Below are 20,268 nucleotides of genomic sequence, written 5' to 3'. Positions count from 1 at the left end.
GTAAAATGGAGCAATTTAAGCTCCAGCTTTTTCCTTCATGGGAGTAGAGGTAAAGCATAACATTACATGAAATTATGTCAAATGTAGAAAAAAAACAATAAACAATGTAAAGGAAAAAGTACATAAGTATTATTCATAAATTATATTTAAAATAGTTCTTCCATTGACATGTTATGTATAGGTCCGAATTATGTATTAGATTAATAGATGAGTCAATAGAGTGAAATCTAACTTTTATAGCTAGTCAAAGCTGGATCATCCACCAAAAGATTATAAGATAAATAAGATGATGTCTTCTGAATATTAATGGGGTGTGGAGAAAACATGCAGTTATAGAAGATTATATTCACTTTGGTACTTTTTTTTTCCAATAATAATCCCCTGTATTTTTTTGCCTTTGGAAAGTAATCGGTAAGAACATAACTCCTTAAATGTAGTAGAATGACGGTATGAAGTACTGTAGTGGACTTTGGAAATATTTATTTGAGGCATATCATAAAAGCCCTCAGATGCAGATAGACTGTACTTCTATCCCACCTGGACTGATGCAGTAGAGGAAATGGCAGTTTTTTTCTTGCATAAGAGTGTCATCAGGATCAGTGGACCGCATCTACCATTACTGTTAGGTGTGGCAATTATGTAACATGTTCTGGCAATTATGTAACATTTTCAGTAATCCAGTAAATATTCTAACTCTTTTAGGGAGTAACCACTTCAGCCACTAGATGGCAACAAAGCAGAATTTAGAACCTTTATTTCTGATCAATATACAAGACTTGAAAATTCTTGAGATCAGCCTCACAGTGAAAAGTAAATCACCTCTTGACACAGCCCCTGATGTTGGGTCTTCAGGTGAGGTGAAACGATCCCTGGCGTCAAAGAACTCCTCATCAGAGCTGCTGTCTCCAAAGCCTGGGGGCGGGTGCAGGATGGGTATTGGCTCCAGCTCTTCATCTTGAGTCTCCTCTCCCTCCTCCCTCTCTTCTCTTTGTTTATGAGAAAGGCTGCGTGCACTGTCGGGGGTGATGTTGGAGCAGATGTTGTAGTAGCAGCGTGCGTCGCTCTGGTCAAAGTTAAACACAAAGTCTGTGTTTGAAGACGGGGAAGGCGATGACGAATATTCTTTAAAACCACCTTCCTTGCTTACACTTCCTCCCTCTCTTCCCCCATCTGTTTCTTTTAATGCATTCCTCCTCCTCCTCAACTCTTCTTCGTCGTCGTCTTCCTCGCTGGCCTCTGGAGGGCTCGGCAGGAAGTCCACGAGGCGGGAGAGCTCCGCGAAACATAGGGAGCTGTCATCAGTGCAGAGGTTACCTGAAGATCTTTGCACATCAGCAAGGCTCTGAGAAGAAGTGGAGACAGGTGAGGTGAGCTGGGGATCGGCTCCATCACCTGACCTCCTGCAGGCCCCTCCTCCTCCTCTGTCAGGAGTTGTGAGGTGAATCAGGGGATGGGAGTGCGCAGGTGGTGGGGCAAGCAGGTGAGGCTGTACATGCCCATGAGAGTAAGGGTGAAGGTGAAACGAAGAGTGGACACTGGCGTGACTTTGTGAAGCAGCACTGGGGTGGATAGAGGAAGAGGAGCATGACATCAAGTCATCTTCCTCCAGGCCATCGAGAGTGTCACTGGAGGCGCTGGTGAGGACATGAGAGTCCGTATGACATGAATCTGATACAGACTGCTCCTCCTCTGCTGCTCGCACATCCTCTTCACATCCCATCTCCCCTTCCTGTCTAGCGTGTCTCCCCGAATCATTGTCCGTTATGTGGATCTCTATTTGTCCACAATCCTGCACTCTCTTCATCTGCTTCCTGTGCTCTGAGCTTTCATTCTCTTCATTCTTATCGAGCTCAAACTTTTCTGTTTTAGTGTCAGAACCCTTTTCATCTTTTAGTCTTTTATCCTCGCCAGGTTTCTCTTCGCTTTCACTCTCATCTTTGTTTCTCCGACTGTCTTTTCTGTTCCGTCCATCTGGATCTGATGAAGATCTGATTCGAAGGCGGGGCTTCTTGTCAGACACCAGGTTGACCAGCGGTTCCATGTCTAAGTCAGAGGATTCATCCGAGTCACTGCCACACCGTGAAACATAACCTGTGAACATGAATCCAAATTAAAACGAGATAACATTTATTGATTGTTACAGGTGTGATGAATGCATTGTTGTCTTTGTACCTTCCTCAGCAGAGATTCTGTGCTTCTTGGAGTCATCTATCCAGGGAAAGACGTTGAGGTCAGGGTCAACAAACACTCGACAGTACCCTGCTATTAAGCAGGACATATCCTTAGCCGCAGCTGACTCCAGTAGTAAAGTAATGGGCTTTATGAAAGAGAATGGAGAAAGAGAGGTTGTGGGGTAAGACAATTCAGCAGTGTAAAGGCACTTAGCAGAAAGTTCTACCACTGTTTCTGCTGAGGTTTGTATATTGTATGCAAGGGGGTGCAGAGAATAATATAAAGAGGTTATGAAAAACAGAAATTGTTCATCTTAATTCATTAAAACACTGCAGTAGAGGTGGGTCGTGTTAAGATGAATGCTAATTAGTATTGTGCTTAAGCAGTTAAGGAGGTCTGGAAGTCAGCAGGTTATTAAGAGAGCTTTTAAAGCTAATTAACAATCACCCAAACAGAACAAAACTGTTTCCAAACTGCAAAACTGATAAGGATCTGTACAATTACTCGTGTTCACCTAATGAAAAGGGGAAACATGCAGATCAAAACAACATGTGCTAAATACAAAATGCACCAATAAAGAAAGAAAGAAGAAAAAGAAATAAAGAAAAATAATACTAATTAGTTTCCAGCTCAAGCAGAAACCTCCAGATCTGACAAAAATGGATAGACTGTGGATAGACACTGACATAAAAGATCTAGCTACTGTGACAAAGACATTATTTAATGAAGGGCTATCCTGAAACGTCTAGCTGGGTGAGTGAAAAACTGAGGGAGATGGCTTCCTCATCCGGTGACATTTTGACTAAAATTGATCATAGCTCAGAAAACTAACAGGAAATGTCATCAGGAAACTGTTTACAGTGCTGCCGATGAGGTATTCTGTTCCTCTTGCATATTAAGTTTGGGTGTGTATCCTTTTAGGTCTCACCTTGATGTCCTGCAGGTATATTTTGACCAGGCTGACCTTTTCCGATTCAGGCAGCAGCTCGATGCGTGTTATGCTGGTGAATTCTGTGAGGGTGGACAGGATGCTCAGCTTGTGGTTGACGATCTGACTCACCCCGTGCCGTGCTCCCACTAATAGGGTCACCATCGACTCCCTGTCCTGGAGCTGAACAACACAGAGGAGGTGGAGAAAGTGCAGAGAGAGAAGATGATTCAAATTATAATATACAACCAAATCTCAAGAACAAAAGTATACAGATCAAATCCTACCATCATGGTGGCACCAAAAGATTTCCCTCCAAATGATTTGAGTTCACTCAGCTCCTCCAGATAGTTGATCCGTGTCTGATCGACTGACAGGCCCTTCTGTTTGGGATCGTACTGGGATTGGCTCTTCTTCATGTGGTAGCCGATGGCCTTTCTCAGATCTTTTTCTCGCATGTTCCTCAGCAAAGTGGATGACACAAAGTTCTCTATGCCCCAAGTCTTTCTGAGGAAAATGCACAAATGCAGATTGAAAGGGTTTGTTTTTGTTTAAAAGGATATTAAAACTTTTTCACACATAAAACAATGAGCCTGTTAAACCTGCATGTTAAACAGGGAAAGGCACTCATTTAAGCAAAAAGAGATTTGCGGTCGGCTTCATTTTTGGACTGCTCACTTTATGAGTTGCCACAGCAGATGATCTGCCTCCATCTCGCTTGCATCCTCTTCCCTCACACCAACCCTCTGCATGTTCTCCTTCACTACATCCATGGTCTTTCTCTTTAAAATATACTGTATATCCCACAATCCCTCCTCTGCACATGTCCAAACCATCTCAGCCTTGCATCTATGAGCTGTCCCTCTGATGTACTCATTTCTAATACTCTCCCTTCTGAACAATCCCAATGAAACACCTTAAAATCATAAAACATGACAGGTTTCACTACCATCTTGTAAACCTCACCTTTCACTATTGCTACTATCTGAGACAGTCGTCTCCACCCACTCCAACCTGCCTGCACTTTCCTCTTCAACTCTCTTGTGCACTGTCTTCTGCTTTGAATGGTAGAGGCCAGCTGTTTAAACTAATCTCACTATGGATCACAATGTTGTCTGCAAACATCACAGTCCAAAGACACTCCTGCCTGACTTCATCTGTTCATCACCATTGCAAACAAAAAGAGGCTCCACAAGGTCGCAAAGTAAGAGATGATTTTAGCTGCAGATAATGTACTAATAGGGCAGGCTCAGGTTGTTAATTGTGATTTGTTTAGTAAAAAAAAAAAGGTTTTACAAAGTTCATGAGGGAGTCTTGTGTGTATCTGTGATCTACATCTCACATACTGTCAACGTGCACGCAGCTGAATTTGTGTAGGCAGAAATAAAAACATGTTAGAGCACAGCTCATGAGAAAGCTGTGTGCCCTGTCCATGGTCCTGAAATTAAAACAGTTAAATTTGAGCGTAATAAAACTTTATTAAGGAAAACGTATTTTAAAGCATATTAATGTAAATGTGCTGGTCAGAACAAACAAATAGTACCTTCAAACTATCAAACAATTCCAAACATCAAATTGAAAAATGGGCTATTAAGACTTCCTGTGCCTGATGTCCTTGCCATATTTTTTGCATTTGATATGGTGGCAGTTATTGCTGCATGTAGGAGGCATCACAGAGATTTAAGAGTAGGTGCTACAACAGTGAAATATTTCTCCATTAATCGGAATTTATTTGAAATGCCACATGAAGATGTGATAAAATGGTATCAATTACCAAGCTGCCTAATTCTAAATGTGCTGAATGAACTCCGAGGTGGAGTCAGGCAATACCAGCTGAAACAGAACTGCTTGCAACTTCTTCAGTTTTTGACGTTGTAATCTTACGGCCTGTGTGACGGGGTTCAAAGTGAAATGAGGTGTGGTGACGCTGACTTTGGTCCCTGTGACCCCCTCAAAAAAAATAAAATAAAATAAAATAAAAAAATCAGGCCTTGGATTGAAGTCAGTCTTGTCAATGTACTTAAGCTAATAAACTTCAAAAACAATTTTTTTGTTAATAAAGTTTTATTACACTCAAATTAAACTGTTATAATTTCAGCACCATAGACAGCACACAACATTTCTCATGAGCTACAGTCTAACATGTGACTATTATTGGTGGACCTTCACAAATTCAGCTTCATGCCCTCTGACAATACATTAGTATGTTACTACAGTCACAGACACAGGCAGCTGAGGGTTTTAACACAGACAACTGCATGTCTTCTTGCGACTACAGTCGGCCATTGCTGACCAAACAGAGAAAGTAGGTTTACAGCCCTTCCACATTAGCTACGTCATCTTTTCTGTACAGTCCATGTATAAAGGCCTGTCTATATCTCACGTGATCATCTTCAGGTTGGTTTTGGGTGACTGTCCACAGCTCGCTAGCCTCTCCATAATGTGTAGTGCAGCAAGTCGCAAGGCGGTGTTACACCTCATCTCTACTGCAAAACGCTCCTGCAGCACATCGTTCACCCCCTAGCACAAACAAACATCATACATCAGAATTAATCATTGTGTAGAAACTGATTTGTCTTGTTTGCAGCAGTTTGTAGCTAATTGGAGAAAAACATCCAAAACAGCAGGGTCAGCTTTGGTATTAAAACAAACAGAAACTTCCTTCTTTTAAGAGAATCAGGTTGCAGGTGGGATTTAATGAAAAACTGCACACTTACAAACAAGCTGACCTTTCAGTCTGATGATTTGCATCATGGTGAAATGAGCCAACTACAGCAATAAGTGTACTTTTGGAAGTGTTACAACACTTTGCTTATTGATTTGATTTAGAGTTGAGAATCCTGTTTTCCTATTGAGGCTGTAGGTCAGTTTGCAGTGGCTCAATTAATCAGAATTGATATTAATAGCAGCCATTTCATATGAATAAAGTAACTATTAATATCCTTAAATAGAAAAACAATAATTATAACAGATAATAAAAGAGAGTAGTGATCTGACAAGCCTGGGAGTGTGCACATTCATCAATCTACCTGCAGGTAGAGGTACTCAAAGGCAGCGGGATCCTGCTGCAGCAGCATCTGAAGGTTTTGGGGCATGAAACAAACACGAAATAAACACCTGTAGTCATGGGCCTCTTTCTTCTGGACCACCTGCAGAAACATGGATGCTTATATTACTTGGAATGCATTTTATACTTTTTTTGTTTAAATGTAATTTGTGTGTGTGTGTGTGTGTGTGTGTGTGTATACCTGCTGTATCCTCTCCTCATCATGTAGCAACAGCAATTTGCTGATGCTGTGCTGCTGCTCCAGCACCAGCGAGAAATGCTCAATGCGGCTCAGAGAAAGCTTTTCCTTCAATGTCATCACAATGTCCTGATGTGCAAAGAAAATTACACCTTCAGAGATAATATTTTATAACATCAGGGAACGCATTTGCTGAGGTGAGCTGAGTTAAGGTCTTAAGGTCTCAGAGTGGTAACAGAAAGTTTCAGAGTAGCTGTCAAATCCAGGAAACAAATGCATGTCTAATGCTAATAACTGCTGAGGAAGTGAGTAAATCACTCAGCTGTATCTGGTAAATTCAATTCAACGTTATATGGTTACAGTTTAATGTGGAGCTTGCTGTCAGACTGATTGACATTCAGGAAGAAACGCACTCCTACAGGGTCTGAGTTTAAAACTTTGATTTAGTTTTTGTCTCAGGAGGAAATCTGAGATTTTTTTCTATTTTAGATCACTTCATGAGCCTCAGCTTCAACTCTGAAACTCTGCTAGAGCTGCTAGGTGTGTGCCATTATAATGTCACACTCCAGTATTGCTACAGAGTACCTTGACTGTGGTGCTGGGCTCAAATTTGAAGGCCTTGGTCTGCCCGTTCTCGAGGTACACCTTCAGTACATTGGGCAGGAAGAGCAGCGAGTTCCCCTGTAAAGAAAATAAAAGCAGTGTGAATTTAGTTGGTTTCAGGAGTAAAAGTCTGACAGGGAGCAGGGTGGCTCTGTCTGTGTGCAATAATGTGGGAAATCTTAAAGGTGTGTTGCAGTTTCCGGGTCTATGAATCTGTTAGGGTCCACTTGGGAGCGAATGTCCGTGTGACTGTTAATTTTTTATGACGGTACAGGGTTGTCCGCAGAGAGACTGTACTACAATGTACCAACGAGGCATGCTTCCTGCAGGCAGACTTCAGAGTATAACAGGATTGACTGCTGATCTGTGGCGCCTGCAGCTGTTCATGTCTGAATCTGTAATTCCTGTCTTACCATCATTGAGCTGTAATCTGGAAGTTTCTTCTTCACAAAAAAACACCAACTTCTTACACTCCTGTGTTTAATTTTATGTTGCAATTACTGTTGACTTTAGCTGCTGATCTGTCTGATAAACATCTTTGGGTTCCAGTAGGTATATATTCATGGTGGGAAAGTTACATTATTGGTACTATCACAGTCTATCACTGAAATGGTGTACCCTCACAGACCCATCCTGCACCTCACCAAAAATCCACCACTCAGTGCTGTTTCAATAGCATCTAACCCTAACACCTCTAACCCTTTTCATCTAACATGCTTGTCTTTTAAGAAGAAACTCTCCAGAAAGTTTTAATTCCAGAACTTTCTTGCTGTGAGACGACTGTGCTGTTCTCTGTACCACCACTTTGCTGGCATCCAAAACGGAATGAAACCTCCAACAATGTTTTATGAGTAAAATATCTCAATTTTACAAAATTAAAAGCAAAAAACTCAAGGAACTGCCTTCCACCAGCTTCACCCAGTCACCCTGATTTCTTCACAGCCTTTGAATAAAGCTCGTCTTGTCTGTCATCCAGTGGGGACTTTTGAAAAACGGAGCCTTTTAAAATGTGGGACACATCAAGTGGGAGCCCTGGTCACAAGACAGATTTGCTGAATTTTCCTGACGTATGTTTGTCGCTTGAACACAACCACTGTTATTTTTAAATGCTGGCAATCCAGACTGAGAATACTGAATATGTTTAGCACATTATAACAGACCATAAAGTGAGAGAGCAGTGCTATTTCATCTTCAGCTCTTCTCACAGAGCATTTTTCTTCGCATCATATCCTCTGGCCTGTTTCTGTCTGCCCGGCTTGTTCTCCGTGGTGACTCATCTTTCCCGCTACATCCTTCTTCTCTTATGATTTTAGAAAGTGGTTTTCTGTATTGACACTGTGATACAATGCAACATTGATGTCTGCATGTTTTGAAGTTGAAACAGAGGGCGTTCAAATTTTAGACAACCCCTCCTTTGCCAGCTTCCCATCCCCCGTTACATATTTTGTCTGCCTTTTAACGATGATAAAAACATCCCGCCCCCTCCCCTCCACCTCTCTTGGTCTCTCTTTATCTCTTTACCATCTCCTTCTATCCTTTTTTCTCCTTAATCTGATATTTATTGTCCTGTAATCACAGACATTAGGACCGGAGAATGGGAAGGATATCGATCTGTGTTTTCTCTGTGTTTAGTAATGGGCTCTCCGGCCACAGTGGTTTTCCTCGTCCTGCTAATTTCACATCCGCTTGCAGGGTAGGAACCCTGAACAACCACAGGCAGATTTATAAAGGAACAAAGTGCATAGAGTTTGCAGTAATGCTGAATCTAATGTTGGTTTTACTGACAAGCACTCATCGTCATAGTGCAAGGGAACATCCAGAAACCATAAATCACGTTTTAAAGCTTGTCTGCGGTTTCCACTATTTTCTTGTTCAGGACAATAAAATTCCAAATGAAAAATTTCTTTGGGTCTTCACAAATATGACACACCACTTCAAGTGGTGCTGTTAGCATTTTATGTTGTGTCGAAAATGTGTTCCTATAGCACAGAATACATGTTTATGACACTTAATTCTGTAAGTAAAAGAATCTGTGGAAAGATCATGCTTACAGCTGATTTTAAAGAAAAAAATCTGAACTCTAACCGGGTTATGTGTTCATCATTAGTTACCATGGTGATCGAGCAAAATAAAAAAGAGCCACCTTTGTGTGACTGAAAACTCAGACTTTTAAACTCATCACAGAGGCCACTAACCATTAATATCACTTTCTGCTATAGAACTCTGGTCTCTTTGCATAATTTTACTATCTGGCCTTTATTACTTCTTATCTGTGTTCGATTTGCTACACCTGTTCCCAATTAGCCAGTCAGATTTCCTTTTATACCCCTGGTGCAATACTTCCTGTTGCAAGTGTGCCATATTCACACCAGTCAAGCTTTTCGAACTACTGCCTACAGTTTCTTTTTGTCCCTGTACTATTCTTTGCTCACTTTAATTATCTGCTTCGCTGTCTGATCTACTGTTAATGACCCACAGCTGACTGGATTAAAGCTTTTGATTTTGAACTGTGATACATGGCATCAACTAAACTTCGGTTCTACAAACTAGTGCAAAAAATCTGAAAATCTGAGAAAGTTTAAAAAATCCTAAAAACCAACATTATGTCTTAAATGTAAGCAGTCAGAAATTTTCATGGTTCGGGCACTTAAAATCTCTTAAAGTACTTTTCTTCTAAATAAATGAGCTTTACATTCAGTCTTATTGAGAGAACGACACAGTGTGTATGATTGAGACCTAAGTACGGCTTTGAATGCCTTCTTTAAAAACACACGTTATGACATTTTTTAAATGCAGCATTGATGAGAACCATGTTTACTTGCTGTGTATTAAATCAAACTCCTACATGCCTGCATGTGCACACCACAGACTCTGAACCTGCTCACTAAATGGCATCGCTGTTGTGCTACCCCACATTAAATCAGGAAACCTGTCGGAATAAATTATCCATGAAGTGTCTCAGAACTGAAAAAATAGACTTTGTCTCAAAAGCTTTGAAAAATATATCAGAATATTATGAGCTTTTAGGTCCATTAATCTGGTATTTTAATGTAAATTCTGGTCATGTGTATATCTCGTTGTTGACAGTGGAAGGCTGAGTGAAGATTATAAAGATACAATTATTTTCTATTTTCCAGACAATGTATCGGTCAGAGATGCTTATGCAGCACTCTGGTACTGCCTTATATGGATTTATTTTGTGTTGTGCCCATGGCCTAAGCCCAGTTGTATATGCAGTATACTCCAAATGTACATCAGGTTACAGTGAAACTATAAGAAGCACTCGGAGACTGCAAACCTCCGCCAAGGCACCTCACTCTCTGGACAGCATTTACTTTTTAGGGAATAGCATTGTATTTTGTATACTAACATTATTTTGGAGTAGATAATGGATAACAGGTATTAATTTGTAAATAACTGGACATGAATAACTTGAGGTTATTATGTATTATTATACTACAACACTTGTCTGGGCAGCTCATTCTCTTTGTGATGACAATACTTTCTACGGATTTTGGGGTCAAACAAAAAAAAGGGCAGATGTGAAATGTATAAGTGATATCAGAGATAAAAAAATGTAGCGTGACATTAAGATCTAAATTCTAATGTAATATTTAAAATCCCCATATATGAGCATCACTTCCTAAAGGATGCCAATGCAAACAAGTGCAGTAGAATTTTAAGTTTTAAAGACAAAATTTATTTTATGAAAGTTTGACCTTATTTGACTTTGAAGGAGAGGCCAAAGGTCAAATGTTACAGTATTTTTTAAATGTTGACAATACACATCACATTTGTACGAAATCTAGCTTTTTGTCAATATTCGCCCAGTAAATCATGATGCTGACCTTGGTAGGTCAGCATCATGTAGGTCAAATTTTAATGGGTTGTTAACATGACCCCGCTCTACAGCCAAATGAAGTTTTATCAGAATTAACAGTCAACTTTTTGACCTCTCTTGTTTACAGACAAATGCTATGAAAACCATCATCTCCTTGATGGAGATAATGAATTAAATACTGAAAGTGTTAACCTGGCCATAAGCAAGACAAACGTGTAACAATATATTCTTTGGTTAAAACAGTCAGACCCTCATGTATATAGAGTCACGTATAAATATTATCTGTGCAGTTTGACGCCATTCAGAAAAATAGGTGACTGAATACAATCAATGAACTGAGTTGTGTAAAATGTGCTTCAGCAAGTCATAATAAAGATAATATTTGCATCCTGAACACAATGCAGAAAGCAATAACATGAAGAATTATTTATAACAGATATAAATGCAAATAGCTGTCATCAGATTTGATCACCCAGACCGTGTATCTGTGAGCTGGTTTAGATGGGGTGTTAATGACTCCTGTGCACTGATGTAAATGTGGAGAGCTGAGCAGGATCTATTATCATCACATTACATTTCTATAAAACTTGACAATGTGACATGATCCATCCACAATCACATACGCCGTCTCAGAGACACAATGAGACACTACAGAGGCAGTCAGAGGATTTAAAGTTGGTAGGCAGTACTAAGAATAGCTGCATAGTATATTTTCAAACTCACCTGTGTGTGTCCATTAACTTCCACCTCCTCAGCAAAGTGGACTTTCACAGGGTTGGACCTGAGCTTGGCCCTCTTCTCCGGTGTGATAAATGATGACTTTGGGCCCTGTGAGAAATACGAGTCAATAAGCTGTGAAGCAGTTTCTCACAGGATACGCATGTTCTCTTTCTTTCTTATAATCTAATCAGGGCTGAATTTGGTGCAGTGCAGAGACGTATAAATACATATAAGGACATTATAAGACACTCTCTGGCTTTTGTTTTTCCAAGCTGTAGTTTAAACAAGTACTTATAACATGGAGTTGAGTTTCATATATAAGACACATTTATATATAACATTCAAGGTTATAAATGACCACTGTTTGCTACTGTTGTTCTTTATAGCATGTAACAACACTAATATGTAAAAAATGTCTAAAAGGTTCATGAATATGATGACTGTGATATTGGTCATCACATAAGTTATTCATATGCCTCCTATAAAAACTGTCTGTAAGATGTTTGCTCTAATGTAGCTTTCACCACAGTTTATAAAACAGGATGGCTCTGGTGTCTTTATTTACAGTTCATCCTAAGCTGCTACGACTTAACTGTGAGTGACGGCCTTTAACTACAAATCTAAACAAACTAATGTATGACTCCAAAGAATGTGGACTCATGCAACAATACTGGTTTTGGCAATGACCTCCAAATTGCAGGGTTGTCCATTACAAATACATGGCACTAATGCAATATATTATGGATTTGTGTTTAACATTTAAAAATGCTGCCTGTAAAAAATTCTCAAGCTCTTTGAGTGAATCTTGTGCTCATGGAATCACATACTGTATACTGTAGATGTTAAAACTGGAATATCAATACAAGTGGAAGCCTTTATATACAATTATTTTATCATAAATTTCTACTGCAATATGAATCATGCTATGTGGTAACAAAGATAAACACATTGTTGCCTTCATTACTGCACAACAAGTGACAGTTGGCAGATTAAAGCACTTAATGAAAGTGCCAAGCAATTCTCTTATCTCACTGTCTAATTATAACAGAAAAATCTCTTTTTATTGTGGTTCAAACTCTTGTTTTGACAGAGACGAATATTTTCCAAGAAATGCTGCTAATTCCTTAGAGTTCAGTAATTATTTCTTGGGGGAGCCGTGAGCTATGAAACACACAGTAGAGGCGCTTCCATCACCAAAGTGCTGATGCAGCCATTTATTTACTGATCTATTTCACCTCAGTGCAAACACATACGTCAACTTCACCAATACAGACTGAGGTCCACAATGTGTGCCCACGCACACACGCACAGTCTGACTGATGAAGGATGTGTGTGCAGAAGAAAAGCTGCCAGTTTGAATGTGTGGATTCTGTACCATGGTGTCACAGTTAATGGGGATATAGCGGCGGGACTCTGAGGACGGGACTGTTGTAAGCAATGATGCCTGATCCCAAGGTATCTGAATAAGTTTGCTGACAGGCTTCCATACATAAAAACACTGTATATGGACAGTATGTAGTCACATGTGCACACAGTAGACACATTGTGCGAGTGTGCTTTTACTACCTAATGAAAACAGGAAACAAGAAATACATTAAGTTCATCTAAAGTGCTGCTGGAAGAGGACCAGCCATTATCCACTTAACTGTAAGTCTGTTTGTGCTGTGTATGTCTTTGAAGGGTGTTTCTCTTTGATAGATAGGGCAGACTCACCAGCATTGTTCTGAGTACCGTCATAGTCAACGTATCTGGGCACTCCCTGGAAAAAAAAAAAAAAAGTACAGAAAGGGAGGGTGTTAAGCTGACACATGGTTTGCATTGCTTAATTTTAAATAACTGCAGAGTATGTACCAATCATCGTGCATGTGCGTTTGTGAATGCAGCTGTCTGTGCAGACCTGATTATCTCAGTAGCTTGCTCTGGGGTCAGGTCATCGACAGAGACGTTATTGATCTTCACAAGCTGGTCGCCAGGGACGAGCCGACCATCTGCAGGCCCACCTGCACACACAAAATGTCCTTGTGTTGTCATGCCTGAGGGTGTTCAATCTGCCTGCGCTCGTACTGCAACTGGCGCTGCTGTCAGGCTGTAGCTTGTATTCTAGTGATTTCCTTTCATCTCACTCAGTGCATAATTTTTCATACAGCTCTCCAAATCTAACTGCGGGACGACCAATCATTGTGCTTCCAATTTTGGGCACATAAAACAACTGTGCCATCTCCACCTCATTTACTGTATTTCTCAGTACCAACATAATATTTTATTTATCATCTCTATAATCCAAAAACGATTGGCTGCTGTCTACTCTACTGACGACATCTGTTATCTTTGTCCTTTCAGTGAATGGACATGTAAATGCGTTTCAGTGGTGATCAAAAGCTATAATTAGAAGCACAGATTATATTCAACTACTACACATTATTGCTGCTGCTGTCCCTTTGAACTCCGCATGTTAAACTATGCTCTGGTTGAACTGGTACAAGATGTGAAAGAAACTGTATTTTTCTGTTGCATACAGTTAGCTGATAAATTACTGAATTTTACAACATCCACTAACTTTTCACCATAGACTGCATATAATAGCTACTTCAGTTAGAACTGTGGTATTTTAAGCTCAGTGTTTTCCCCACGGCTGATTTGGTGTTTTAAAGTCAGGCGTGACAAGCAAAGGGTGGATGTGGATGTGAGAAACCAAAAGATGCTGCTCTCTCATAGGGTCGTGACTTGTCAATCACATCCCATAGCATGTCTTGCTTTATCATCGCTTTTAACTCTAATGGGAACAGAATGCACATTACATCATATTCCATAAAACTAGACACTAGCAAACAAGATAAAAAAATCATTTTAAAATTGTTTACTGTGTTCACAAATTATGGGAGTCAAGCTGTTTTCAGAAGCTGCGCCTGTGATTTTGGCTAAAAAATAAAACTGCAATCGATCTGACCTGCTAACAGGAAAGCAAAAGAATTGAGGCTCAGATCACAAATAGCATATGTGAATCTATTCTGAGGGACATTCATCATCTCTGTTACATATTAATAAACCATATCATCCACCAACATGTGTTTATTCTGTACATCAGGTAACCATATAACTCAGAGAAAGCATTGAATACTAGTATGTTATCAAAATTAAATAACTCTAAAATAAACATAGACAGATGTTGGCGACATTGATGGGCCTGAAAAAGGCTATCCAATAAAGGATTCATATTTCACAGTCAAGATGCTGCAACACGTGCCGCAGACAGACAGACGGACAGGGAGAATGAATTGAGCCAAGACTCAGTGGGGCCACTGGAGACATGAGCAATGGCGTCTTTATGTGTGTGTGTGTGTGTGTGTGTGTGTGTGTGTGTGTGTGTGTGTATCTGACAGGCAGAAACAGATGGTGACCAAGAGGACAAGAGAAAGAAGGTAATCTGACCCTGGACCTCAGGGGGATTCAGACCCATACGCTTTTCTAGGAGAAATAAATGTAGGATATAGTACAGATATGCTTTTAATAGCAATAACTGCTGTTTAGTTACATTTCAGTGATTCTTTTCAGAGTCTGTATGTTACGGTGTTTGATATCCCATCTTAGTACTTGAAGATGGAAAAAGAAACCATATAGTTTTTAATTCTTGAAATTTTGAAGTCATCTGGCTGCTGACCACATGATGATAACTTTTCTGCCATTTCAGATGTGTGACAATGTTGGGTCACAGAATAACGCTTCAGTCACAGAGGCCTGGAGAAACTACTTAAAACCTCTGTGTAATGGTTTTGGTTGCTATTCACAGAGCATCTGTGAATTTTTCACCATTTCTTTTGTAGGTGCAGGATGGCGCCATTATCTGCTCCATGCTATCAAAAATGGTATATCCAGTATTTTCCTGGGTATCAGTATTGAGTATGAAACTCTATATTATGACAACCCTGTTTGTTCTCTTCAAGAACATGGCAGCACAATTTGCAATGTTGCAGCTGAACAAACACAAGACTTCTAGAACAATGTCTTTTTTGACAGAGCCCAAATATGCTTGGCTGTAATTCACAGTGACATGTTTGCTAAAAAACAAACACTTAATCAGCACAAACACTTTATACCAACAGCCAGCACGGTGGTGGAGGGGTGACGATTTGGGCTTGTTTTGCAGTCACAGGATCTGGGCATTTTGAGGTCACTAAGTCAATCATGAGCTCCTTTGTATACCCAAGTATTCTAGAGTCAAATATGAGGCCATGCGTCCGACAGCTAAAGCTCAGACAAAAGTGGATCATCCAACAGGCAAATGATCCAAAGCACAACAGCAAGTCTATAAGAGAATGGCTGAAAAAGAAGAAAGATGTTCCAATGGCCCAGACAAAGTCTATTGACTTTAAAAAAATGCAATACAGTGAAAATAAAGTTACAACCTAACGGAGCAAATTGAGAAAAACAAAACATGGTTGAGCCGCTCTGATGTGGTGGGATCTTAAGAGAGCTGCAAATCTCAATTAATGTAAGAAATATTTTAAAGAAGAGTGGGCCAGAATTCCTCCACAATGATCTGAGAGACTGATGAAGTCATACAGACAACAACTACTTAAAAAGATTCCTGCTAATAGTGGTTCTACACGCTACTGAATCATGGAGTGTAATCGGTATTTCACAAAATTGTACAGATTCTGTGATAAATCTCTTTCACAAATACTTCTTTTTTAAAAATATGCACAACAATTTTGAATGGTGTCACCAAACCGAAATAAAATCTGTTGTGCTGTTGAAGTTAAAACATTTTTCATCTAGTTATGTATTTATAATTTTTCCTTTTTATTTTTAGTGATTAATAGTCTGGCGTAAAAAAATTCTGTATACATTTATTAAACGTCAGACTTCTAAAAGGGACTGATTAAAGGAGAGATTTCACCTCTGCTTTAGAAGTGATTTATAGCAGACTATTGCCAGAGGGAAAAAACAAGGCTCTGACTGAGGAAGCCTTTTGTGCAGCATGTGCTGGCAAATCCTTACATCTCTGTAAATTAATTTAGTTAAGAGGACTGATTTAAGGTTTCCAACCACACCCCCCAGCTGCATACACATTCCACCTCTTTGAAACCCGAACCATACTTCTGATCTTAGTCATATCCGTCTATTGCATATTAGGCATTTGCCTGGAAGTGATTCTTGGAGACAGTGCATCGTCCGAAAGGATGTGCTCCCTGGTAGCCTCAATCGTGGGCTAAAAACTCCATCTTCCTTGAATCCTTCCAAATGTGTTTTGGAACACACGCACAACCACATTAGCACCACAGTTCATTTCCTCTGTTAATGTAATTTTGTGTGCATGTATGCAGTATCTGCTGCCTTGGAGGCTTCACTTTTGTCAGTTTGTGTTGCACAGTACACTGGCCAGAGGCCTGCAGGGGTCTGGCACAGCTCCACTCCTTCATTTGCTGAGGAGATTTACTTTATGCAAAATAAGGGCATGGTTCTAGAGACAACAGGGAGAATGAGCCAAACAATTTTCTGTTCCTGAGAGAACTGTATATACAGTATTTTACCTCCTAACAATCACAGCCTCATTGTCAGTAAAGCTTTTAGGCTGAGTAAATATATCAGTCCTAAACATATTAGTAATAGCAGCTTAAACAAGCATAAAGTAGAATAAAACCAGAGGTGGATTAAATCATGGCTCTGTAGGTTTGCATACCAAAATCCTTTAATTTATGCTGTGGCTGTGGAATTACTTGTTCTTTGCTACTCTCCACTCATGAGGTGTATAGTGGCTAATACTGCCGTAAGTTTTCACCTACAGAAAGAATGATAAAGGTGTGATTTTAGGTCGGAGACACTGGCAAAGCGCTAGAGCTCTGCAGACTGTGGCAATAGAAATTGACTCTTGGCAGGTAGGATGCAGTCTCTGTGGGAGAAGAAGCCTAAGCTGGTGAAGAGGTTCCTATAGCAGGGCTCAGGTAAACATGCAGTATCAGCTTTAAAACAAAAGGCCCTGATTCAAACTAATAATGCACTCCTTCTACTCCCAAGGTAGTGAAAGTGCTGCAGTATATTTAGGGACAAGAGGGCTACAGATTACTGCATAGAATAGCTATTTATAAACACAACAAGGTTTAGTATAGAGACCCATTTGATTTAAAGTTCAGAAATCTGTGTCATGGCTATTTCCTTAGAACTGAGCTGTTGTAAACGTTACCTGGGGTGACCTCCTCCACCAGAATCGGGTTCTGGGAGGAAAGTGTGAGGCCATGAGAGTTGAGGTTTGGGTCACGCTGGATCTGAATATTGAAGCGGAAAGGATAATTCCTCTGGTCAGAGCTACTGGACTCTGCTGTCTTCCCTTCTGCTGCAGCCCGATCCCTGGAGGAGTAATTCAGGAGTGACATCTTACTGCAGTATCTGTATTTCTGCCAGAGCAGTACTACTGTGAACAGCCTTATATTTGTGGGGATAACAAAAACAAGGAAATAATTGTGAAAAGTAGCAAATTAAAGCATTAATTTATTTGTTACTGGATGAGAGAACCTGTTTTAGAAGGCTTTACAAATATGGGCTTCCTGTGATGATGACTGTAAACAGGTGCATCTCAAGGCAAAATATATCAAAGACAGTAAAATAATGGATTTATACATTTAAAAAAAGACATAATACCTGCTCAAAGAGTGAGATCTGCTGCCCAAGTCTCTGGACCGTCTCAGCCATCGTCCCACTACCTGCTCTACTCGGCTGGTCCTGCGAGACGGGGAGCGGCTCCTGTCCTGCACCTCCATTTACCTGGCAGGGGTTGTAGAAGGAGCCATTTGTGTCGTAGATTTAGTTAAATGGCTCAACATTAAACAAATATGCAATGTACAATGTAAATGTTTCACAAAAGAATCTAAACAGGAGGCTGGAGAGCTTTCTGATTGTCGCGTTCACCTGGAGGGAAAACAAACAAACCTAAGACCACAAACACTGTCTACAAAAGTGTGCAAACACAAGAGGCAATACCTGGCAAAGCTGCAGCACATGTGTGACTAGAATGAAATGTAAGAATGTAAGCCCTTAATCACTCTCATGACAGGAGAGACAATCCCTCTTCCCTCCAGGGAGCTGGTCAGAGTTGCAGTTTTCAGCTTTTGTTGCTTGGTGTTAAAGAAAGCCCAGCTGCAACACTAAGACTGCACTCCAGATGCAAACAGTCCTGCACATGGCATTTGTGTGCTTATGCGTAAATCTGTGCTGTGACATGATGATGTCAGGGGTACAAATCAGACTCTATTACATTAGTGTATGCAGAATACAAATTCAATGAAAACACCCTGCAAAAAAATAAAGGAAAAACAGTAAGTGGAGACACAGTACACACATGCAGGCAAGCACACACACACACGCACACACATATACACACACACTGGGTATTAGATATTTAATATTTCAGCTGAGGCCAGCAATGATGTTACTTGTTGCATTGTGCTACTTAAAAGGCTCTTAGCCCGAATTATGAACCAATCACTTACTGCATGGTGCCTCAATAAACATCAATATTGGTAATTTATCATTCCAATAACAATGGTGTTTCCCTTAAATGTGTCCCTGTTGTGTTGCTGTGAGACAGGTGGTACTTATAAATGATTGTTGGTTGGTGAGAGAGATGTAATGGACATGGGACACCTCTGGCGTCTGCGGGGCTCGGTCAGACTAATGCACGGGCCTATGATGCAATACTAAGTTAATGGGCCTCTGTGGAGCCATACAGTATTTGAGGTAATACAATATCAGCTTACATGCACGTGTGCGCTCATCAAGACCCACAGACTTGGGGAAATCTCCACAATTTTGGACATTCTAGCTTTTGTTTTGTGTGAAAACCCGTGCAAAAGTTGAATCAGTTCTAAGAAGAATGTTAAGCAGGCTGAAAAAAAAGAATAAGAAAGGCATTTTTCTTCCTGACAATTCCCTCTGCAACATGTCAGCAAAGAAAAGCAGCATGACATCACTTTGCTAACACAGAATATCAAGTTCTGCTGCTGATGCCTCGTAACAGTTGAAAGAAAGTTAGAATAGACATTTCCTCAAAACAGGGGTTCTGGATTGTCTCCCTAATGGCTGCACCTTACAAAAGTGGTCACAAAACATTTACTCATGCTGCAGCCAGTTAATTTTGGTGTTCGTAAGGTAGATCTCCACCATATGTATCTCTTACATGCTGCTATAAAACCCGGTGCAAGCAGGTGATAGTAGCAAAAGGAAATGTTGCATTTAGTGAAGCAACAGGGTGAGGCAGGAAGAGAAAAACAAGATCAGGCATCAGTAACTGTAGTCTTGACAGCAATTAAGTCAGGCACATCATGAACAGGAGGATCTGAGGTAGAGGTGGGTTACAAAGTGGTCTGAAGAGGAGGCGAGCTACACAACTTAAATAGCTCAAACTACATGAGATTTGTAGTGGATGTTTAGGAAATATCATCTGAAACATTACATATTACAGATCTGCTTTTATCATGTAAATGGATCATATGCCTACCTAAAATAACAGTTTCATAGGTTGGGCTCCACTGAATGTAACTCATTTAATTGTGCAATGAAAGGTGTATCCATTGTCTTTTAAGAAAAGTAACAGGTTTTCAAAAAGCCTAACTGAAGGTGCTAGGCAGAGCTTTGCAGATCCACATCTACATGCTGTAGCTGTTAGCTGTCACCCAGTGGCAGTGTTGATACTATGTGGAATGACCAGTAATGTGTGCTACCTGTGCTCATGTTTGTTCCATTGTTGGTACTTTGTTAGCCCCTCC

General features: G+C 40.2%; 1 protein-coding gene across 1 annotated transcript in view; it reads right to left on the bottom strand.

Moving 5' to 3' along the window:
• Positions 1-20,268, bottom strand: part of LOC116331496 (FERM and PDZ domain-containing protein 1) — a 45,247-nt gene that overhangs the window by 5,731 nt on the left and 19,248 nt on the right. The window contains exons 2-14 of the mRNA XM_039613007.1: positions 18,146-18,268; positions 17,691-17,854; positions 13,407-13,509; positions 13,223-13,268; positions 11,513-11,617; positions 6,931-7,026; positions 6,349-6,474; positions 6,130-6,249; positions 5,484-5,620; positions 3,388-3,607; positions 3,101-3,283; positions 2,173-2,317; positions 820-2,091 (exon numbers count right to left, since the gene is read on the bottom strand). Of these exons, the coding sequence (XP_039468941.1) occupies positions 820-2,091; positions 2,173-2,317; positions 3,101-3,283; positions 3,388-3,607; positions 5,484-5,620; positions 6,130-6,249; positions 6,349-6,474; positions 6,931-7,026; positions 11,513-11,617; positions 13,223-13,268; positions 13,407-13,509; positions 17,691-17,854; positions 18,146-18,264 (2,836 nt within the window). The 5' untranslated portion in view covers positions 18,265-18,268. The remainder of the gene's footprint in view (positions 1-819; positions 2,092-2,172; positions 2,318-3,100; positions 3,284-3,387; positions 3,608-5,483; positions 5,621-6,129; positions 6,250-6,348; positions 6,475-6,930; positions 7,027-11,512; positions 11,618-13,222; positions 13,269-13,406; positions 13,510-17,690; positions 17,855-18,145; positions 18,269-20,268) is intronic.

This window comes from Oreochromis aureus, linkage group 6 (genome assembly GCF_013358895.1).
Source record: "Oreochromis aureus strain Israel breed Guangdong linkage group 6, ZZ_aureus, whole genome shotgun sequence".
NCBI classification, from domain to species: domain Eukaryota; kingdom Metazoa; phylum Chordata; class Actinopteri; order Cichliformes; family Cichlidae; genus Oreochromis; species Oreochromis aureus.
The sequence above is the reverse complement of the archived record's forward strand: the minus strand, read 5'-3'. Positions and strand labels throughout refer to the sequence as shown.